The 24,692-nt window shown below is 44.5% G+C and overlaps 1 protein-coding gene across 1 annotated transcript in view; it reads left to right on the top strand.

Annotated features, from left to right (window-relative positions):
- LOC148519750 (multidrug resistance-associated protein 1-like) overlaps window positions 1–24,692 on the top strand; it is a 113,503-nt gene that overhangs the window by 42,208 nt on the left and 46,603 nt on the right. The window contains exons 10-12 of the mRNA XM_088476186.1: window positions 1,654–1,831; window positions 13,120–13,281; window positions 18,938–19,030. Of these exons, the coding sequence (XP_088332312.1) occupies window positions 1,654–1,831; window positions 13,120–13,281; window positions 18,938–19,030 (433 nt within the window). The remainder of the gene's footprint in view (window positions 1–1,653; window positions 1,832–13,119; window positions 13,282–18,937; window positions 19,031–24,692) is intronic.

The raw sequence follows: 24,692 nt of genomic DNA, 5'->3' as shown, positions 1-24,692 counted from the left end.
CTTATTCCAAAATGGAATAAATTCATTTTTGTCCTGAAAATTCTACACACAATACCCCTTAATGACAACGTGTAAAAAGTTTTTTTTTAGATTTTTGCAAATGTAATTAAAAAATAAAACTAAGAAATCACATGTACATAAGAATTCACAGCCTTTGAGCTCGGGTGCATCCTGTTTCCACTGATCATCCTTGAGATGTTCCTACAGCTTAATTGGAGTCCACCTGTGCTAAACTCAATTGATTTGACATGATTTTGAAAGGCATACACCTGTTTATATAAGGTCCCACACTTGACAGTGCATGTCAGAGCACAAACCAAGCATGAAGTCCAAGGAATTGTCTGTAGACCTCCGAGACAGGATTGTCTCGATGCACAAATCTGGGGAAGGGTACAGAAAAATATCTGCTCCCTTTGAAAGTCCCAATAAGCACAGTGGCCTCCATCATCCGTAAATGGAAGAAGTTCGGAACCACCAGGACTCTTCCTAGAGTTGGTCGGCCGCCTAAACTGAGCGATCGGGTGAGAAGGGCCCTAGTCAGGGAGGTGACCAAGAACCCGATGGTCACTCTGTCAGAGCTACAGCATTCCTCTGTGGAGGGAGGAGAACCTTCCAGAAGGACAACCATCTCTTCAGCAATCCACCAATTATCCCTGTATGGTAGACTGGCCAGACGGAAGCCACTCCTTAGTAAAAAGCACATGGCAGCCCGCCTGGAGTTTGCCAAAATGCACCTGAAGGACTCTCAGACTATGAGAAACAAAATTCTTTGGTCTGATGAGACAAAGATTTAACTCTTTGGCGTGAATGCCAGGCGCTATGTTTGGAGGAAACGAGGCACCGCTCATCACCAGGCCAATACCATCCCTACAGTGAAGCATGGTGGTGGCAGCATCATGCTGTGGGGATGTTTTCAGCGCCAGTAACTGGGAGACTTGTCAGAATAGAAGGAAAGATGAATGCAGCAATGTACTGAGACATCCTGGATGGAAACTTGCTCCAGAGCGCTCTTGACCTCAGACTGGGGCGACGATTCATCTTTCAGCAGGACAACAACCCTAAGCACACAGCCAAGATATCAAAGGAGTGGCTTCAGGACAACTCTGTGACTGTCCTTGAGTGGCCCAGCCAGAGCCCAGACTTGAATCCAATTGAACATCTCTGGAGAGATCTGAAAATGGCTGTGCACCAACGCTTCCCATCCAACCTGATGGAGCTTGAGAGATGCTGCAAAGAGGAATGGGCGAAACTGCCCAAAGATAGGTGTGCCAAGCTTGTGGCATCATATTCAAAAAGACTTGAGGCTGCAATTGCTGCCAAAGGTGCATCTACAAAGTATTGAGCAAAGGCTGTGAATACTTAGGTACATGTGATTTCTTAGCGTTTTTTTTTTTTTTAAATTAAATTTGCAAAAATCTCAACTTTTTACACGTTGTCATTATGGGGTATTGTGTGTAGAATTTTGAGGACAAAAATGAATTTATTCCATTTTGGAATAAGGCTGTAACATAACAAAATGTGGAAAAAGTGAAGCGCTGTGAATACTTTCCGGATGCACTGTACGCACTGTATTTATTTCCAGCTCACTGATTTTAAAAGAAATATTTAAATGTAGTGGTCTGACAGTAATTGTATTGAGACTGTGTTTACCAGGCTACTCTTGGACCGCTTGAAGGATCCTGCAGCCCCTACTTGGCAGAGTTTTGCAGTTGCTGTGCTCCTGTTCATTTGTCCTTGTGGTCAGTCCCTATTCCTTCACCAACATGACTATATTTGCTATGTCATTGGACTGAGGCTTCGATCCGCAATAGTGGGCAGTGTCTATAAGAAGGTATAGTATACATGTTAATGTTTTTTCATATGGAAAAAAAGTAGAAATATTTAGAAAAGTGTCACCCTGCTATTACAGGCTTTTTAAACTGTATGTTCTGTTAGAATCAATATGCAAAATATATCCTAATGCTTATTATGTGAAAATTGGGACACCTACTGGTGTTCGTAGCAGTTTAATACACTTCTCCCTGCCAGGTGGCTACCATGTGAGGGGTTAATAAGCAAATGACACAGCAGTGCGGATAGATACTTACAGATGTGTCCTCGTACGTCTGCTGCAGTCTCGCCAAACAGCCCCTCTTGGCACACCAGGTCCGTGAGACTCTGATAGCGCCTGGCGTCTTTTTTGCAGAGAATGTGTCTAAGTTACAATGCGATGTACTAGGACGCACCAGGAGACTGTGCTAATTAATTTAATATGCAACACTTGTATATCTGTGTGTGACTGAGTCTCAGAATCAGCATACAGACTGCTATACACAGATATACAACATATAAAATTAATAAGCACTGTCTCCTGGTGCATTTTAGTACATCTCATTGCGACTAATGCTGGGTACACACTGGTAGATATATTGGCCGATCAATTGATCGGCCAGTATATCTTGTGCTTGTCGGCCAGTGTGTACCAGCGATATGTCTTTGAACGACGTTGGTTACAGACATATTGCATCGGCTTTGCTCCACAGCCGATGCCCAATATATCTGCAGAGGCCGTGGGGCGCAATGCCCCCTGGCCAGCGGGACCTGCGGTCAGATTACAGATGATGGTTGTTCAGTATGTATGAACAACCATCATCTGCAGATGTATCAGTTTGGTGTGTACCTAGCTTTAGACACATTTTTTTGAAAAAAAAAAAAAAAGACACAGACATATCGCTGGTACACACTGGCCGACTGGCACCAGATATATTGACTGATCAATTGATCGGTAAATATATCTGCTAGTGTGTGCCCAGCATTAATCCAGAGTAACTACAATTTGATTATTTGTTCAAACTTATTTATGATACAATTAGTGCTATTGAGTTTGTGCTTGACAGAAGTATTTTGGACATTCCAGCTGTGATTTCATAATGGACTGCCTTTTAAGATATTGCTTTAATATGTTTTATTTTTTGTACAGATAGTTCTTTGAATATCAAGATGGCAAAGTTTCTGTTTGTTTTTTTATACTATTTTTACATTGTTTCATCCTGCTGACAATATTTGGCTTATGTTTTAACATAATTTTCTTCTTCAGGGTCCATAGGGGATCCACAGGGATTCAATGGGGTGTGTGGTCGGAGAGGTCCGGGCACCAAACAGTTAAAGCTTTAGCTCCCAGGATGCACTGGTCTTCCTCCACATATACCCTGCCCCCAGCCATAAACAGACAGTTTGTCATTTGGTGCCGGCAGGGCCGGTCGCACCTTTAGGCGGGGACCACTCAGGCAGCCCCAAGCTTTATTTTATGAGTTTAAAAAAAAAAAAAAAAAAAAATGTATTTACCTTAGCAAGCAGCAAAGCGTCCTAATGGGCGCCTGTGCGGCTGCTCCAGCTCACTCCGCCGATGCTGCAACACCAGTGAGTGGTCCGGTGATTATGGCTGGCAACAGCGGGGTTCTGCTAGCCGCTCCACTGGGGTCCCAGGCCTGCGGCCGGATACACGGAGAAATACAGGTACGATGATCTCCCGCTTGCAGTCCTTACCTCCAGTGGTGGAGACCTGCCGGAGGACGCTGCAGTGGGGCGACTGTTTCGTCCGCTCCCCCACTAGACCAACAGGGCAGTTGAAAGCTGTAGAGGCCAGCGGCACCCAGCAGTTGCTGCAGTGGGGAGGTAGGTTCTCCCCCGGCAGTCCCTCCTCAGCCCAGATCACGGTCCCTCACAAGAGGTTTCCCACCTCTGAGTTGCTCATCCCCTCACCCTCCTCCCTATATGAGACGCTCAGTAGCCATTAATCAGGGCTTTTCTGAAGCTACAGGTCTCGGGAGTTTCGGGTCCAGTCTCTCTGTATACCTCTCCCTGGGGCCAGGTATAACAGCGCACAAATCCTACCAGCCCTGTGAGGCTTGAGTAGTTTATTTAGTGCCCATTATATATATTTATACGCATTGTATGTGACTTGTGCTAGCTCTACTGTGGTGATTATACTGTCTTAATACTTTCTGATTGTCCGTTATAGCTATCCCTGCTGCTCTTGATTAGCCCTCAACTACCAGGTGTGTATGGGTTCAATATTACTTCACATTTACTTGTATTGTGAAGGGTGTCTCACTGCATTACTAGCCATACACTGATTGTGTGCTGTTGGCTGGTTATTACTATGTCTTCTAAGGGAAAACAGGAGCCTGAGGCCCCTGTGCTGGTTATTTGCAGATCCTGTTCAGCGGGCTTGTCCCCTCAGGATTTAGTGCAGGATGTCTGTGTGTTATTTGTTATGTACCTCCTCCCCAGTCCACTGTACCAGCCCCTATCAAGGAGAAACCTTGAGTGTCCCCCTTATCCCAGGTTATGATGCAGCTAGTGGACCGCTTAGCAGCCCCTATGCTGCCTCCCGCCCTATGCTACCTCCCCACAGCCTACTATGTCGGTACCCCCTTTGCATTCTCCCTGGATGGATGTTGATGCCCACTCAGTTCAGAATATGGCTCAAACGTCTTCCGTCTATCAGCAAAGGTTACAGGCGGACAAACCGTTAGTCACCAAAGCACATAGGCGAACTGTATCACCCTCTCATGCCACCCAGCTTTCGGATTCTGACGCATCATCGAGGAAGCAGATGACACACAAGGTTCTCTCTCCGAGTCGCACTCGGGCAAGGAGCACCGTCATTCAACAGTGGATGTTCCTTCTTTAGAGAGGGCGGTTAAATTAGTCTTTAATATAGAGGATGATGAACCGGCCCCTAAGCCTAAAACCCAGAGTTTTAAACGTCAAAAGGTGGCTAAGGCTGAACTGCCTCAATCAGAACAGCTCATTGAGCTCATGGGAGAAGCTTGGGGTACTCCTGGCAAAAACTGTTCCATGTACCAAAAAGACTCGCATCTTGATCACCTCTCCCTACTAAGGAGTGTACTAAGTGGGAAGTCCCTCCCACTGTTGATTCGCATGTGGCACGCTTAATCAGAAGCTCTACACTGCATTTATCGTCTACATCCTACCTTAAGGATGCCACAGATAGAAAACTAGAAACTTGTCTCAAGTCAGTCTACTCGCTTGCTGGCTATGGCTGTGGCCTGGGTGGCTAAGGCTATCGAAGGATAGGCAGACGCTACCAGGGAACAACTGACATAGACCTCCCATATTCAGGAAGCTGCCTCTTATTTGGGAGAAGCTGCGTTGGATACTGGACTCCTGGCCTCTAAGGCATCTGCGACCTTGGTAGTCGCCCGCCAGGTTCTTTTCCTATGGTCCTGGAAGGCAGACATGGGAACCAAGAAGGCACTCGAATCCTTACCCTTCTCTGGAGAAAGGCTGTTTGAAGCAGAGTTGGACAAGATTGTGGCTACTGTGGCAACCTCAAAATCTGCCTTTCTGCCATCAGCAGCTGCCCCTAAGCCTAGGCTGTCCTCTTCTCGGTCCTTTCGCCCCCAGGGTAAGGACAGTCCTTTCCCAGGCCGTCTAGTTCTCACAAGACCACCAAGCCGCGATCTAAGCTGTGTTGGTCGGCCAGACGTCCTGCCTCCAAGTCTCGTGGAAAACCCTCCGCCTGATGGGGCGGGCCTCCTCGTGGGGGATCCCAGTGTGGGATGCCGACTTCTTCAATTTTCTGACTCTTGGCGTCAAACAACAACAGATGCCTGGGCCCGAGAAGTGGTCTCTCAGGGGTACGCCCTCCCTGAGGCGTACTCCCCAGCAATTTTTTTGTACAGGTCCCGCATCAGACCCTATCAAGGCCCTGGCCCTCCAGGAGGCCATTCACTCCCTGCTGCGTTCAGATGTGATAATACCGGTTCCTTCGGCTCAGAGCGAAACTGGTTTTTAGTCCACTCTCTTTTTGATTCAGAAGCTGAATTGGTCTCATCGGCCTATTTTGAATCTCAAACCCTCAACAAATTTATTTGAGTGCCCAAGTTCCGCATGGAAACTCTATGATCAATTGTCCTAGTATTGGAGCCTGGGGATTTCATGGTTCCTCTGGACATTCAGGATGAATACCTGCATGTACCTATTACTGCAACCCACCAACGGTTCCTACGGTTTGCTGTTCTGCAGCAACACTACCAGTTTCGGGCGCTGCCCTTTGGTCTGTCAACAGCTCCTCGGGTCTTTACCAAAATAATGGCAGTTATGGTGGCCCACCTCAGGCACCAGGGAGTCAGAACTAATAATTTATGAGCATTCCATTTATTTCTGGGGTTTAGGGACAATTGGGGTAGACTAATTGGTCTATTGAATCTTGCTGTCCGTACCTTATATCCCGATTGTATTTTCTATTATAATTAAAAAAAACAACCCTTTAGAGTGGGTCACTAATCAATTTTAAATGGTGTCGAGATAGGAGTCCCTCCATAAGAATGTATATATGGTTTTTGGGAGAAATAGACAAAGCTAATATATATTAACAATGGTGGAGAGTGTTAAACACTCTATACATATATTGATATAGGTAAAATTTTATTTTATTTATTTTTATTAACAATCCTTTTGACCTATTGTTTTGTGTGGGTTACCAGCCAACTGTCTGTTTGATTAATCATGTGAGTTGGTGCAAAATCGGCCGTACATTTACTTTTTAAAAATAATGTTTTTTTGTGTCTAATCTGGATTACCTAGAATCAAAACATCTATTACTAGATAATAGTTTACTAATGTAATTGCCCTATACAATGATGGAGTCATGTTGCATACTATACTATAGGACTTTAGATACTTATGTATTTTGGGGGGCTGACCCCAGTGGGGGAGACACTGTACTGTGGAGCGCCGTGCTGAGCGACGCTGCGTTCCACGGCTTTCTCCTCTGACGCTGTGGTCTGTAGCCATCATCCGCGATACTCCCCCCTCAGCTGGGCCTTGGTTGTAGAGTCCGTGGGACTGAGGCTTGAGACGTGGCGCTCCACGCTATTACTGGACCCATTCTATTTCGATCCTGTGTTACCCCCAAGCCAATTAGAAAGAGGGTAAACATTTCTCTAATTAAGGATCAATTCTCGATATCTAACCTCAAGTAAATGTTTGTAACATCTCCATATAAATGTTGCGGGTGGTGGGTTTGCTTCCAATTATATATTTTTATTGTATGATTAGAATGTGAATATTATTGCTGAAGTACATTGTGTTTTTTTTTTTTTATATACGAGAATTTGGTGATTAGACACAGCTGGATACACTTAAGTACAAATGAACGGCACTATTTAAAAGCTCTACCTGGAACATTATAGTCACCTTGAAAAAGATGCCAATAGGCAGTGAAACGCGTTGGTTTTGCTCCCTAACTAGGCACTTTGCACTTAATACATACAGCACCTTTTCATGTATTGAGACTCTGCCCACTATTGGAATTGCCCAGTACCCTGACACCGTTAACAGCACTACACCAGGAATACCATTCTGCGTTTGGGAACTTTTACAACAAAGACCATCTCTAACTATGGGTAACACTGGATCATCCCTTAAGCCAGTAAAGTTGATTTCTCAAACTGGAGCACTTTTATTGAACTGAACTTTGTTTGGTGCTCAATGAACTTTGATTGTGCCTGCCAAGGGTGCTTGCTCTTTTTTTATGAGAGCTCTAATTTAGACATGCATGTTCACATTTGATCATCATACGTGCCTATATTCATTTGTACACTTATTACTGAAGGAAGAATTGTTTTATTAATTGTCGTGTGTTAATAAATTGTGATATTTAAATTTTACTTAGCGCTGTTTTAGCCATTTTTATTTAGCCAGGGAGTCAGGATCCTGACATACCTAGACTACCTCTTAATTTTTGGCATATTCACCAGTTGTGTTACAGCACCATCTCCAGCTGACCGTGGACTGCGTACAGACACACGGCTGGCTCATCATTTGGAAAAAGTCCTCACTATCTCCGACACAGCGGATGGTACATCTGGGGGCACTCCTGGATTCTCAAATACAGAGAATCTTTCTTACAGCAGACAAAGTTTTGACACTACAATTGCATGTGCGCAACTTGCTCCACAATCGGAGGGTATCCATTCACTCAGCAATGCAGATCCTGGGGTCCATGGTATCCACCTTCGATATGGTGGAATACGACCAGTTCCACTCCATGCTCCTTCAACAACTGATTTTCTGCTAATGGAACAGGCAGTATCATATGATCCGGTCCCAGATGATCCTCCTCTCTCCGGAGGTTCGGCTTTCCGTCGCATGGTTGCTACAGACGTCCCATCTGGACAAGGGTCGACCCTTCTGGATTCCAAATTGGGAGCTTCTCACTACAGATGCCAGTCTTCGCGGATGGGTCGCAGTAACCGGTCATCATACCTTTCAGGGACTGTGAACAACCCAGAAAAATCGTCTGCCCATAAACATTCTGGAGCTTCGAGCAGTGTACAGAGTACTCAGGCACAGGATCTCCTCCAGGGCAGGCCGGTCCAGATCCAATCCGATAATGCGACTGCGGTAGCCTACTTCAACCATCAGGGAGGCACGCAAAGTCGGGCAACCATGCGGGAAGTGGCAAACATTCTGGTCTGGGCCGAAGGTCCTCTACCGGCAACCTCGGCAGTGTTCATTACCGGAGTCCTCAACTGGGAAGCGGACTTCCTAAGCCATCAGGACATACACACTGGAGAGTGGGCTCTCCATCTGGATGTCTTTCAACTCCTGGTGGAAAAATGGGGCCTGTCAGACGTAGACCTCATGGCCTCATGTCACAACCACAAGTTCCCAAGGTACGGGTCCAGGACCAAAGACTCCTTAGTCGCCTTGGACGCTCTGGCAGTGAGGTGGGACTTTAACTTCCTCCGATTTCCCTCCTCCCAGGGGTTCTTTGAAAGTTCATGCAAGAAGGTGGCACAGTGATACTCATAGCCCCATCCTGACACAGGTGACATTGGTTCACCGACCTATGGAGTCTCTCCATAGACACTCCTTTTCCGCTTCCTCTACGGCAGGATCTGTTAGTGCAGGGCCCTTGCCTGCACCCGGACCTACCTCGTCTGTCTTTGACAGCGTGGCTCTTGAGTCATCCCTCTTAAGAGCCGAATGTTTATCTCGCTCTGTCGTCGAGACATTTCTCAGGGCGCGTAAGCCTGCTTCAGCCCACATCTATTATAGAGTTTGGCACTCTTCCAATGTTGCTCCCCCAGAGGCTATGGCCCTACAGTTTTTAGGGTCTCACAAGTGCTTGCTTTCTCCAGGCTGGGTTAGACCTCTGCCTCCCTTAGAGTTCAGGTTTCTGCTCTGTCAATCTGGTTCCAAAAAGGACTGCTCCCCTGCCTGATTCTTGCAGGGTGTTCTCTGCATTCAACCTCCTCTTTGTCCCTCTGGTAGCTCCGTGGGATTTGTCCTTGGTTCTCTGGGCTCTATAGGCTCCTCCGTTTGAACCACTGGACTCCGTAGACCTCAAGTGGCTGACAGCGAAGCAGCTCTTTCTCCTCTGCCCGCATGGTATCTGATTTGGCAGTGCTCTCCCGTCGCTCCCCATTCTTGATATTTCATCCGGACAGAACTGTCCTCTGTACTAGGGCTGGGTACCTCCCTAAAGTGGTATCCCAATTTCATTTGAATGAAGACATTGTGGTTCCGGCCTTTCAGTCCTCGGACCTTTCTGCAGATGAAGCCTCCTTAGATGTGGTTCGTGCTCTTCGGATCTACATGGATCGTACTAATTCCTTTAGGAAATCAGATTCTCTTTGTGTTGTATGGCTTTTACAAGTGAGACTGGCCAGCTAACAGACTCTGGCTCGATGGCTTCGCATGACAATCTCTCATCTACACGCAAGCTAACACGCAAACAGGGTTACAGCACATTCTACTCGGTCTGTGGGGCCTTCGTGGGCGGTTTGACGTGTCGCTTCTGCTGAACAATTGTGCAAGGCGGCCACCTGATCTTCCGTCCACACCTTTCTCAGGTTCTACGCCTTTAATACCGTTGTCTCTCAGGATGCTTCCTTTGGGCGTTGGATTCTTGTTTCTGCTTAGGAACGTCCCCACCCTTAGGGGAAACTGCTATGAGACATCCCCATGGAAATCCCTGTGGATCCCCTATGGACCCTGAAGAAGAAATTAAGAGTTATTGTAGACTTGCCTTTTGTTAACTCTCTTTCTTCGAAGTCTATAGGATCCACAGGGCGCCCACCCTGATGTCCCTGGTTTCAATGGGTATTTTTTCTCTTGATCACTGATTCCGTCATCTTCTGGGAGAGTGTTTCTTGAGTGTACCGTTCTTCCTTCTGCTCTTTCCTGCTCCTGCCTTGGGCTTGTTTACAAAACTGTCTGCTTATGGCTTGGGGAGGGGTATATGTGGAGGAGGACCAGTGCATCCTGTGAGCTAAAGCTTTAACTGTTTGGTGCCAGGACCTCTCCGACCACACCTCCCCATGGTATCTCTGTGGATCCTATGGACTTCGAAGAAATAGTTAACAAAGGTAAGTCTACCATTACTCTTAATATTTTACTTGAAATAATAAAATTTCTCTTTCTTCCATGAGAGGACACTGGAGACCATGGGTATAGGTGGAGCTGGAGGAGCCTGTGCACCAAATAGTTTAATGCTTGAAGCAGCAGTACAGGTTCCTTCTCCCCTATGCCCCCTGCAACCATTTTAAATTCGGTGCCCAACGGAGCTGGGCATATTCTTTTCAGCTGCTTAAGTTTGTTTTATTAGATTATTATTTTATTTTTACTTGGGTGGTCGGCAGTGCCGCTGCAGAGGCAGCGGTCATGCCAGCCGCTCCATCACCTTGCTCCGGTGGCTGGTGCACTGGCGATTGGGTCAGTGACACCAGCCGGTCCCCGGAGCGCACATCAGGGACACAGCTGCGTCCGGGTCAACTGCGGCAGGTAAGAGGCACACATTGGTGATCTCCCTCTTGTGGGGATGGCAGTGGGGACCCTGTTATCTCCGCCCACCCACTAAACCACCAGGGACATAGTTGTAACGGGCCGCTGTTAAAAACGGCAGCAAGTCCCTGGGGGTAGGGCATCTCTCGTTTCTGTGCTCTCCACCCCTTTTGCGCGCCCTTCCACAGGGCAGCTCCCAAAGGGTCCCTGCACTCTCCACATAGGCGGCTATTTTAGGTTACTGCCCATTTCTACTAAGTAGATGGCTCAGTAGGGTAGTGTGCATTCATTTAGACCGGCATTCTCATATTTGTCTGTGTGTGAGTACACTATTGATTACCCTATCTGACCATAGGCTCATTTCATAACTTTGTATTTTTGTATATGTTTAACTATTAAATATAAATATTACACCCTTGTCCAGCGCTCTCCCTTCATTTTCTCATTTAATTTCATAACCGTTATACCTGACGGGACTGACAGTCGTTTCTGTACAAGTCCCATGCCTGCCAGTACCATAGTTTTTTTTTTTTTTAATGGAGACTGCAAATTATCCCAGGAACTATACCTCGCTAACTGGTGCTTTGGTAGAGTGTCCCTTTCCTTATCTTATCTTATATATATATATATATATATATATATATATATATATATAGGTGTTGGCTATATAGGGCACTGACTGAATGTTTTGTGCAGACTGAACTTCTCTGTGTGCAGATGCTGCTGTGTGTTATTCCAAATATTGTGATTTATAATTGCATAACAGAGCTCAGAGCTTAGAGCTCAGGTTACAGCAGCGAGAGGTTACAAGTTCACTGTTTGCCTATATTACATACTGTGTATTACAGATCTGGTATACTTCTACAAAAGTACCTATTTCCGTAGTTCCTCACAAAACATGCAGTTTCCGTTTAGAGGCGATGAGGCCACGTATATAATACAATGAGCTTCACAGTTCAGTGCACAGTCTTACCCCCTGGCCACTCTTTGCTCTCAGCTGGAATCTTCTCACAGGCTCCTATCAGGTCTGCGCATCGGCATTAGTGTGTAACGCCCTCTTCCTCAGGCATTACTAATCGCAAGCCTAAATACTCCACCACGGTGCGGCAGTCTAGTATCCCAGTGGCTCATCCCCTTACAGGGGCTTCTAAGTTCTGGCTGGTGTAACTATACCTTTAGACACCCCTTCCCAGCTATTAGCTTTGTGGGTACCTTTAACCGACCCCGTTTGCACCCTCTCCCCCTCTTGGGGCTGCGGGAATTGTACAGTCGGTATTAGGTCTTCCTCTAGTGGCCAGCTTGCTACTGCGGAGGATGGACCCCGTATACCTCTGTATACATAGAACCACAGGCTACGATCAGGATTCGGACTCGCCTTCCTGGGGAGGATTATTATTATTATTAGCAAATTTCTAATATATATTTTGAGGAGGAATTTGCCGGAGGTTGAACCCTCTTAATTGCGACTAGCGGTGCAAACTACTCTTCCCAGGCCAGGTCTGTTTTAAACACTATAAGAAGGAGATGTCTCCTTTCCTTTGGAGCAAATGCATGATTGGCAGTCAGGGAGAACCTTAAGCTGGGTACACACCTAACACATATACCTGCAGATTATGGTTGTCCATACTTTACACACTGAACAACTGTCATTTGGCCATGGTTCCCACTGGCTTGGGGGCGTGTCGCGTTCCCCCTCCCCGCGGCCTCCACAGCAAGTGTACGGCTGGTCGACCGCCCATACACACACAGCACAATGCCCCAATATGTCTGCAGATATACAGGTCATCGGCTATGCAATTCAGACCGATGCAATATGTCTGTGAACGACTTCATCCTAGTCCCTGCCTTTGGGCTTTGTTAATATTAATAGGATGCAGGGGTTTGGGGTATAGATGTGCTGCTGCTCCAAACTTTAACTATTTGGGTTCCAGGCTCATCCAGCTCCACTTATACCCATGGTCTCCAGTGTCCCTCATGGACTCAGAGAAAAGGATTTTTACTGGTAAGAACAAAATTCCCATTTTTTAGTTTGCTACAAAAGTTACCAACATCAAAACAAACCAATACACAACTGAAGTCTTTGCCACTCACTGTGTCCAGTCAGGATGCATGTATTACCACATGTGCAATCAATGCAATTATACTCTGTATACATCAATAACTAGTCCTTGGCAACTCACAAGAGAGGGGGTGTGAAATAATAATTATTTTAAAAAAATCTCCATTACATTTTCTGACTTCTATACACATTCCTGTTAATTTCTATTTATTGTCACTTTCAATTATTGTAAAATTTGTAAAATTGTTTCACCCTGAAAGGCATTAGTAATATCCAATGCTGGAAGGAAGAATTCATCTGCGGGTGAGATCGTTAATCTCATCTCTACGGACGTGCAGAAGCTCATGGACTTGGCCACTTGTTTGAACTATGTCTGGTCTGCACCCTTCACAATCATTGTGGCAATGTATTTTCTGTGGCATGTAAGTGAATTCTGTGATGTACACTAGCAAAAATAATAACGATATTGAGCATTTAAATAAATATGTGACTGTGTTTACAAATGCAATAGTTCTAGTATTGCCTATACATATAGCTGGGTACACACTACACAATATTGTTAACAATTTGGCCGATTCCGACGCATCGGAATGACAAATGTCAATATCGTGCAGTGTGTATGCAATACATTGTGTAGTGCGCGCTCCCATGAGGTCGTCAGCCGCATCGCCTGATCTTTTGTACATGCAGGAAGATCAGGCGATACGGCTGACGATCCCATGCAGCGCTATGTGGTGCGGGATGGCATATAGGGCGGTCGGGCACGGGATCGCCCAATATGTCGGCCCGTCGGCGCTGTGGTCGTGGGTCATATCGCTGGGCAGTCGTTTAGTGTGTCTCCAGGCGATTGGAGATGTAGGTGTTTGGAAGCACCTGCCGGGCATCGGCCATCCACCTTATGAGGACAAAATGAAACTGTTGTCCCTCTGTTGGTCTGTGCAACAGATGTTTTCATTAAACTATAATGTCCTGACTTCCTCGTTCAACAGGAACCAAAACGTTGACATAAGACATTTGTTAACTTTGATGTATATATATATACACATATAGACATGTGGAAAATCCGGCACTCCATTCATAAACAATGTATACTAGACAAGGTGCCCTCACAGCATAGTAAGATAGAAAACGAGAGGTGCGGCACTCTTGTGCATAAAATATGACAGATGCAGGCAAAGTAAATTATCACCGTCTTCAGAATACAAAGAAACACACAAAGACATCTTACTGTATCTTTATAGACACATCACCCAAGTGAAATCCTCTTGCCGAAAGCGGGACACAGCACCCGGTCGGCAAACGCAGGAAAATGACGTCCTGCACTTGACGCATGTGACACCCATCACCATGGCAACAAGTAGCTATGGCAACAAAATATAAACAGACAATTCTAACACAGAATCGTAGCACATATTACATACTAGAATAGAAAAACAGCAGCATATTACATATAAGTGGTACCAAAGTGATGATATACATCACTGTTAATAATGCAAACCAGACCATATCCTGGCATAATAAATCATTAATGGTAGCACATGTTACATCCTAGAATTGAACGATAGCAGCATATTACATACTAGTGCTATCAAAGTGCTGATACAAAACATTGTCATTAATACAATACAAAATTCTAAGAGAACCATAAACTATCATAATAGATAAAACATTTACAAGAAACATGATAAAGGCAGACTCTCATTTTAACCCCCTGTGGGCTGATGACATCCATCCTGTGGATCCATCTTGGTTCACATTTCAGTAGTGCCATATTACGGTCATCATCTCTATTAGCAGGGGGAATGTGGTCGATCATACGGTATTTTAGACTGGCCAAACTATGGGCCTGATTCAGAGCCGCTCGTAAGCGGCCGCTCGTTTGCTCCGAGCGATGTTCGCACATCTGCGCATGCGTATGGGTCGTAATGCGCATGCGCCAACCAGTCAGTGCGGTCGGAAAACGTGTGTTCGCAAAATTGCGAGTGCCTGCTAATTGGAGTGACAGGATGAGGCGTTTGTGGGTGGTAACAGGGGAAGGTGCTTGAAAACGGGGAGTGGAGATCCGAACGCAGGCGTGCCAAATGGTCAAAACGGGCATAATTAACAAAGCAGCGTCATCGACCACGTCACTTGGTTGTCTCTTAGCCTGAACTGTTCGCATGATTGCGGTAGGAAAATCAACCACAAGCACTGCGAGCAGTTCAGACGCCTTTCGATTTACTCGATTAATCTAATAAATAGCGGAGATGACGTATGATGCGAGCGGCCAAGGGGCGTCTTTTCAAAATAGCGAGCGCATGTTTCGTTCGCTCCCTCAGACATAGAGGCATCAACAGACCGCAAAGAGCGAGCGCTCAATTTAAATAGCCGGCCCCTTTTTCTGAGCGAGCGCAAATAGCGTCCGGCTCTGAATCAGGCCCTATGTCCTAAAGTGGCAAAGTGCCATGCAACCGGCTGCTCGCTCTTACCACTTGTAATTGCTGCACGAATTGTCGAGCGATGTACACCCATACGCTCTTTGAATTTCCTTTGCGTCTTACCAATATATGAAAGTCCGCGAGGACATATAATTTTGCATTAGATATCACCTCACATGCGATAGCTCCTTTGTGGTCTACCAAATTGGGTGATGTGTCTACCACTTTGAACATACAAACTCCACAACGTCTTACATGTTAGCAGAGGAAGCCACTTGAATAAGAACACCGCTGCCTCTGTGGAGGTTGTACATGGAATTTAAACTTCAAATCTCCTACACTTTGCTAGGCTTTCTTCTCCGATTTATGGGAAGTTGTTACCTGGTTAGTTGAATAGATTTCATTGTTCGATAATTCTGCTGGGTAACTTCCTCTCCACATTTTATGTAGATAATTTCCTTGTCCCAGGAGTATAATTGGGAAAGTGCTACTGTTTAGTTATTTAACTTTTTACTTCTATGACTGGGCTTGACATGGGAAAGCCAATTGGATTCTGACCTGTGAGAGATTTTGTGCATCTTTTTTATATTTTATTTGTATGTGTTTATGATTTTGAAAAATCTGAATTTGCAAAAGTAAACAACCTGCAACAGACCTCTGTAGATGGAGGAAGAAGGAGGAGAGGATGAAAAACATAACAGGGGCGACATTTCTGTCCAGGTATAAAATACCATGTATGACAAATACCAACTAGAGATGTGTCCTCATACAATGTGGCTTCAGTTGCGCCAAAAAGCCCCTCTTGGCGAGCCAGGTCCTGTGCAGCTTGGCCGTGCCAAGCGTCTTTCTCGCTCAAATGTGCGTCTTGTTAACATAAATAAAACAACTGAAAGTGACAATGTGTGACATTGGAACATCTGTGCGCGAATAAGGCTTATGCTGTATATGCTTGATCTGCGACTTTATACGTGTTTACTAATAATTCCTGTGTGGGAAAGTCCCTGCCCAGCCTCTGTAGTACACTTTAAGTGGTATTTTGCTGTATTTGCAATGCAAATAAGTCTCGTAAATAAAACTACGGTACGCTCCACAGACCCCACTTAATGAAATCATAGAGTGCAATCACATAGCAATGGGTGCCAATCATAGACTGTAGTAGAAATCATAGAGTGCAATCACATAGCAATGGGTGCCAATCATAGACTGTAGTCCTATTTTTGAAGCCATGCTCTTATGACTGTATAGTCATGTAGATTCGTAGGGGACCAAAACGTCATATTTTGTGTATGGGTCATGCCGTAAGATGATTTATTTAGTCATCATCCTACAGTATTGGTCATGTTCACTCCAAACTCTATTTTTACAATTATTTACTTTCAGTTTTAGAAATTTTTTATGCATTGTGATAACTAATGGTGCGTACACACTGGGCGATTAAAGTGGACGACTGAACGATAACGATATCGTTATCGTTCAGTTGTCCACTTTATCGTCCATTTTTAACACAAAAATGATGAACGATAACGACGACGCGCGTTCCCGCAGGTCGTTCGTCATCATCATTCATCGGGTTAACATGCAGGCCAACCTGACGATATTGTCAGGTTGCTGCATGTTATGGAATGGGGGAGACAGCCCGGCGCTAAACGATATCGTTAATGATATCGTTCAGCGGGTGTGCTCAATGTCTTGAACGACATTGAGCACAGCCTGCCGGGGACACACTAGACGATATCGGTCAGGGAGCATATAGTCTAGTGTGTATGCACCATAAATCCTGACTGGGTTCAGGATTATTCTGTACTTTGATGGCAGTCCTCATCATTTATCCTATATGTTTTTTTTTATTTCTTATGGAATATATGCCTTATCTATTCAGTACGTTTATTAGCTTGTCATGCTCGGTTTCCTAAACCTGTGCCCTGAATATAAGCATGATCTAGTATTACAGACTAAAAATGTCTGGAACCAGGTTACAGAGCAGGTTTCTCTGCATTCCTAATACTTTAGTTTTGTTACCATTTTACAGTCACTGGTGAATTTACAAAAGAGCGTAAATCTGGGCCATAGTTCATGGGAATAATAATAATAATAATAAAGAAAAATCATAGCTGTAAATTCTTATACAGTATTAATAAATAACATTTATATTTATTATTTCATCTTGATTGATAAAGGAAAAACATTTTGGCTACTTACAGCTAGGTCACTTCTTATTACTTTATCAGACAGTGAGCACAAACAGGATCCAGGGCAGAGAGGAAATGGAGTACTTGTTCCAAGTTTCCAAAAATGCATCAGGGTGACCTTCAAATGCTCTGACTGTACTTTAAGTTAATGCTTTAAAAGGGAACTTTGTTGTTGGTTGATATTGGCCCTGTTATGTCTAGTGAAAAGAATGTGTATTAAACGTGATTTATAATGAAAATTAAGAAGCAAGAAGTTCCTGGACACATGTAAAAAGTGCTTGTATGACCTACAGCCTCGTACTTTTTTATGGCCGTTGAACTCGCTTCTTGACTTCTGCTATTCTTGTTATTTACCGTAGGGGGTGTAGTTTTCTCATGTTCATGCAAATAAATTCTCCACTTCTAAAAACCTCACTTTAGTAAATATACCCCTTAGAGTTTTGGGACTAAGGAGCTCATTCAGACCAGCTCGCTAGATGTGTACGCTCGCTCCCAGCGTATGCAAATTCAGCGAAGTGACGGCATGGCAGGTGATCACACGGCAAGGCATAAGCATACCAACTATGTCTTGGCGTGCGATCGCTTTGTGTATGTAGACACCCACTAGCCATTCATACGACACCCACTTGCACACGTCATCTCCTGGAAGTGCTTGTAACCATTGGTACATCGAGCACCATCGGATGTGATAGCAGCGCTTAAGTTTGCCTTTACCCTGCCGCAAGCACAGCGATCACTTCAGAGTGAAATCCCACGAAGTGACTTGTACTATGATGCTGCCTTTTAATTATACACCCCTCTGAAACGGCGTTGAGGCACTCAGGCACGCCTGCGTTCGCACCTCCACTCCCCCGTTTCCAGTGGTCACCACCCACAAGCGGCCTTTCCTGTCAGTCACTCTATTGGGCAGTCTATACACAGCAAGTGAACACATTCCCATCTCTCGCATTGTTTTGCGCACGCGCATTGCGATGCGTACGCATGAACAGTTAGTGGCTTATCGGCTGAATTAGCCCCTAAATTGTCGGTTTACAAAACCTCTGGCTTTTGATGTTTTTTTCAGCAATTCTGAAAATTTGTTATAAAATAAAGTAGTATTGCAATCTGTTTATTTATTGAGTAAATATTCCCTTGTGCAGCACATCTTTTGTAAATAGCGAGCTCACCAGAGCTAGTGCACAGTGCTGCAGCCATACAGGGGACTCATAAATGGGAGCAGGAGCTCTTGTATCAGGGAACGAAGGGACCACATCGGAACCAATGAGAGCTGTAAGGGGGTGGAGTTGGGGAGACTTCTAGACAGACAGAGGATTATATAATAGATAATCTGTTTAGTGCTTTGTGTCTGATTGGCAGAAATAGTTATGGAGTTGTTGTTATTATTATTTGTAATATCATTTTTTCTATTATAATTGTAACAAGATTTATATCCTATACATTTATGAATGACTGATTTTATGTTTGCTCTTTAGACACTGGGTGTTGCTGTATTTGCTGGAGTTGGAGTATTTATTTTAAATATCCCCTTTATGACGGTATTTGCAGGAGTGATCAAGAAGCTTCAGGTAAAACTGTTATTTTCATATTATGCATCTTAGGTTCTTCAACTTTGACTGAGCTTCATTTTGATACCTATCAACTTCACATATTTACCCTGGACAGTCCCCATTTTCTGCACCCTGATTCATTACAGATCGCAATATTGCGTACGCACGCAGTTCAACTGCAATTAGTATGCTAATCCATTGCGATCACAATGCAAACTCAGCACTACATAAGGACACTCACTTTACTTTGCACACATCCGTAATACTTAGCAGAATAGCGAAACCATCGAGTACCATCGCAGCCTCACGCACACTTACACAAGCTTTGAACTTACTCAGAAATTGCTAACAACCACGCACGCTATAAGACCTCACACTGCATATTGTATCGTAGTGGCTAATTTATGCACACCCCTGCAACGCCGTGCGAACGCACTGGCACGCCTGCATTTCCCTGACCACCCCCCTGTCATCACCTGCAAATGGCACTTCCTTTTAAATCACTCTGTGATGTGTCTGCGTAGTCACTGCGATTGCAGTCCCCATTGCAGCGGCCGGGTCGCGCACGTGCACTGCGATGCATGCGCAGTGCGAAACAATCGGCTGATTGCGTGCGTATTCACAGTTGCGTACAGTAGTGAATCAGGCCCTTTATCATATCCAAAAAGGGTGCAGTATCACGTATATATATTTATCTGCACAGTATTTCACCAAGATTTGTTACACTTGTTCAACTGTCATTGTAACAAAATGCTATCCGGTTTTATATACTCAATACTGTTTCTTTGCATGTATTGGCAATGTTATAATTGCAAATATTTACAAGGGAAGTACTCTAGCGAATTTCATAAACAGTCGCTTTGTCAAATATCCAAGCTTCAGATTGCTACTTTTATCACAACACTTAGGAGTAAATTTACAAAGATTAGTGTTGGTCCCGATTTGATCCGTTTCTAAACACTGATAGTATCGATCAAAAATGGACGTTATTTATTTTTTTTTTTTAATCGGGAACATACCAAGCTCCCCTGTTTGACAGGATCCTGTTGTCCGATGGTGTATTTGATTTATCCTGTCTGTGTTTAGGGCCTGATTCAGACCCGCTCGAGAGCGCTATGCGTTCGCAAGCGGGTCGATGGTGGCCCAGTGTGCATGCGCATGACGGAGCCGGCTTCGTTGTGCTCATGCGCGAGACCTGGATAGCGACGGGCAAACCGTCGCTCCGGGTATCGTACCAAAGGGGGCATGCTGTCGATGTTGAGTGACAGCACGCCCCCTTTGGTGGGTGGGCCGGGGGAGTGGCTGCCCAAACGGAAGCGTTCCCATGTGAACGCCTCCGTTTGGGGGCAGCCCCACTGACATCACGAGTGATGTCAGTGGGAGAGATTTCGGCTCTGTGAGAGCCAAAATCTCTCTGGGGATTGCGGCAACGAGACCCTACCAGAAAGGTCTCGTCGCAAGCCCGATGGTCGCGATGGTCTTGACCAACGCGACCATCTTCCTGGCCGCTCGCTATAGCTGTGGGTGGTCACCCACAGCTATGCGAGCGGCCAGGAGGCCGCTCTAAAAAACAAGAAGGCCGGCCCTGATTCAGAGCGAGCCGGCTCTGAAACAGGGCCTTAATTCCTTAGTTTCCTCACCAAGTTTCCCTCCTGAACAAGCAGCCTGCACATATCAGAGAAATATTTTTTAACCATTTACACACTGTTTCCATGCTGAAACATACACAAATGACACTGATCTATGTATGTTTCAGGGAGACTCACAGCTCAGGAGGTGGTCATTTGCAACTTCTATTTACTCCCCGATTTGCCTGCAAAAACAGCCGAATAGAACAAAACAAATAATAGTAAATTCCCGTGTTATTCATTTCTAGTGAAAAAAACGGCCGAATTTGCGTGATTAACACGGCCGCATTCACCCCCCCTAAGTGGAAAAAACACCCGATAATAGTCAATTTCAGTGTTGTGTAGCAATATTTACACCAGAGATTGCAATCTCGGACCAACATGAATCTTAGTAAATTTACCCCTTACACTCAAAACCCTACTATGTTGGTATAAAGGGCCTGATTCAGAGATTTTCACAATGCTGATATTTTCGCAGATCGAGCGATAGTTTGCCATTGCACATGTGCGCAAGCCGCACTGCGCGTGCTCAGCGATCGCATTGTGATTACGGACACAGAAAAATCCATCGCAAAGTGAGTGACAGGTTGTCAGTGTTTGGGCTGGGTACGGGGGTGGTCAGAAAAATGCAGGCGTGTTTGTCCGTTTGAACGCCATTTTATGGCTGCGTGTCTGGAGAGCTGCCTAGTCTGCGGCTGGTCGGGACACTCAGTGTGCGTAGATGTTACCGATAATTATGCAGGTAAGCGACGACGTACGCATGTAAGAAGGCAGCAGTGGGCGTCCCTATGCTCGGGTGATCTTTGGGACCATTAGTATATTTTTGCTCCTGCATTCCGTACGATATTGCAGCTGCGATCGCATTACCGTCCATCTATGAATCAGACCCAAATTGTTTATCTGCACACTGCGTTACCGAGGATGATAACACATTCTTACTACACTATATCAGGGTGCTGTAAAGTTTTCTACTAAATATCATTTTTGTATCTGTATTTTAGTATTATGATTGAGGCTCCTTTTATACCAATATTATATGTGTGGAAAAATGGGAATGCTTCAGCTCCTGGGCAACGTGTTGTGCATTTAGACAAAACAATAGGTTGACCTGTGTTTTTTACCCTTAATGTTCATTTGCTTTGGGGAAATGTATATTTATATATTTTTTTAATTGCAATATTAAGACCAGTTCTAAAAAAATTAGGATGTTGTTTTCCATCTCTTTTGTAGTAAAAATGTTATCATTTTTTTTTTTAAATCTATACAAATCCTTAAGGAGGCTGCTAGTTTTAGTGAAAGCTCTTTCTCTTGTGTTTCCTTGAACTTGCCGTTTGTGTTTATAGTTGAGGGCCAAATATACATTTATTAATTAAGTGGACATTGATCAGAACAGAATGTAAAAAAACTTCTCTCCTGTTCGCTGAGATTTTCCAAACAAGTGAATCCATGGTACACCAGTCAGCGGTACCAGAACGCTAATAACTTTGCTGGGCAGTAATCGTTCTCCCTTCCTGATTCACTGCTGCTTTACTGTACATTGCGCTCTAGATCCGTATGCGTCCTTGGGAAAATTGATTTGTCCATCCTTGGATTAGCAAACTGGGGGCCAGATGAGACACAGAACCAATTTGGAAGCAGAGAGTTTGAATTTTAGTGGACATTCCTGGGAAGTAACTGGGATGGCTAGCTAAATGCAGGTGTGTCGTTGACGGGGGTACATGGTATAGCGCTAAGAACTGAAGGCCTGATTCAGAGGTGGATGCAGTGCCGATGTTTGTGCAGTTGAGCCATTTTATTTGTTACTGCGCATATGTGAATCGTCTAGGAAGCCCTTACTGCACACGCATGACCTCAGGTGTGCGATGGCATACGCAGTGTGTACAACATTGCATGGGCTGTTCAGGGTGGACACTGGGAGGTGACCTGAAGTGGACTTAAAAGAGGCTGTTCATGGGAGAGTTATGGATGTGTTCATGCATGCAGCTGCATTTTCTATCGCAGCACCGCATCCGCAGTGGACATATTTTGAAAAAGCTAAAAGGAAGACTCTGCGCTAGCCAGGGGTTGCTCGGGGAGACAATGGTCCGACCGATGGTGGGTCGATGGTGGAGTGGACGGATACACCAGCAGACTTGACCATTGCTCAGATATGCAAGTGTCGCAGAGTTTACTCAATCCGTCGCACATTACTGCACGAGGGGAATGCTTAAGAAATTGCAAGAAATAGCATCCATCTCTAAATCCGGCCCTTAGTTGCTTATCATTATTAATAATATTTATTTATGTACAGTAGTCCCACATAAATCACAGCACTTTACATTTGGCAACAAAAACACAAGACTGGTATTACCAGACAGAGAAGTAGGGTCCTGCTCGCAAGCTTCCAGTCTACAATCTCACATGTGCCAAGATGGAGCAAAATACTTCTCCCTCAACTTGTTTGCCCAATTCAATTATTTCCGAAGGTGGGTATAAATCAGGTTGTTTTGCACAGCTATAAAGGCTTTTCTGATTACTACTACCATGATAATGCCTCCACTTCTTTTAGTTCATTACATTGTTTTGTACTGCAAAATTACATTTTGTGTGTGCTTTAATGGATGGAATTTGGCACATTATTGCGGATATCGAACATCTAGCATGGAATGCATCTATCAACTCATGCCCTACTAGCTCTTCCCTTCTTATAGATAAATATTTTCATTTTAATGCAGCTGGCATTTTGCAACTCTAACCTGTGCATGTGCCCCAGAAGCAATCTCATAGCACAAAAATAGACACAACATGTAAAAAAAAAAAGTACAAGATATGTGCTTTTGTGCTGGGCGTCTACATCTTTTGAACTGCGGAGGTCAACTGTGAAACTTATTACAGAGATGTTTAAGTTAGAAATTCTTATTTTATTTTGTTGTTTGTATCCTTTATTTCTTTTAGCATTTTTGGTGTATTTATGCCTTTCTGATATATAATTATTTTATGATACTGTGAAAGTCATTTAATATCCGGATCTGTATGCCATTGTGAGAATTATTCTCCAGAATAAAACAATGTATCAGGATATCTTTTTTTGTCTTTTTGGGGGACTTATATCCACTATACCCTTTATGTATTATGGAAGAATAATTATTTTTCATCACATTTTTGTGTTTTTAAAGCCCATTTAGGGGGGGAATTCAATTACCCACGATCACTTTTCGTTCTGTAAAAACGGGACTTTACCAGGGATTTTTTTTTTTCGGGCAGTTCAATTACCCTCCCTTTTTTACTGCATGAAAAATGTCCCATTTTCGGTCGAAAAACACATAAGTTCTGGGAAAAGTTCATGGATCCATGTGTTTTCGTGGTCGCCACTGCGAAAAAACAGCACTTATCGGGAGTTTTGTTTCACATGCTGGGCTGCTGTGGAACAAGGGAGACTGCTGCTGCTGAGCAGCAGCAGCAGCAGTCTACTCTCCTCTGCAGCACAGAAGAAAAAAAAAGTGTTCCCTCCAGCACATTGCAATAATATCAGCAAAAAATTCTTGAACCTTACATGATAGAAATTCAGAAGTAATAGTTGCATACATTTGCAAATATATGATTAAGTTTCGGGCCAGCATCAAGACTCCTCTATACCGGCGTCCCTTAAATTCAGGGGTTCATAATAAACAAACAAATAGAAATGTGATGAAAAAGTATCTATGTGAATTAAGTGGTGATGCCCTGAAAAAGGCCCAGCCAGAGCAACTCTGGGGGCCCCACACCCAAACACTCACCCCAAAATAATGATTGCTACCTAATAGTAGTACCCACTCTGGGTCATATAATTACATATTAATGTGCTGCATAATAACAGCACATATATAAATAAGCCGAGAGCTGACTCACCTAGGAGGTACCCCAGAAACCTCCAAATGGCACTATATGGACCAGCACATCCTCCCTTCATGTCTCTGCAGGTCTGCGATCACACTGATCGCGTTCCCCATTGGTCTGCCTTTGGCTGAGGGGATTACAGACACTGTAAATTAGTGCATAAGGAATTAATCTACCAAGTTCTGGTTTAGACCCAG

This window comes from Taudactylus pleione, unplaced genomic scaffold, assembly GCF_031769625.1.
Source record: "Taudactylus pleione unplaced genomic scaffold, aTauple2 ptg000184l, whole genome shotgun sequence".
In the NCBI taxonomy this organism is placed as follows: domain Eukaryota; kingdom Metazoa; phylum Chordata; class Amphibia; order Anura; family Myobatrachidae; genus Taudactylus; species Taudactylus pleione.
This window is presented reverse-complemented; position numbering and strand designations above follow the sequence as displayed.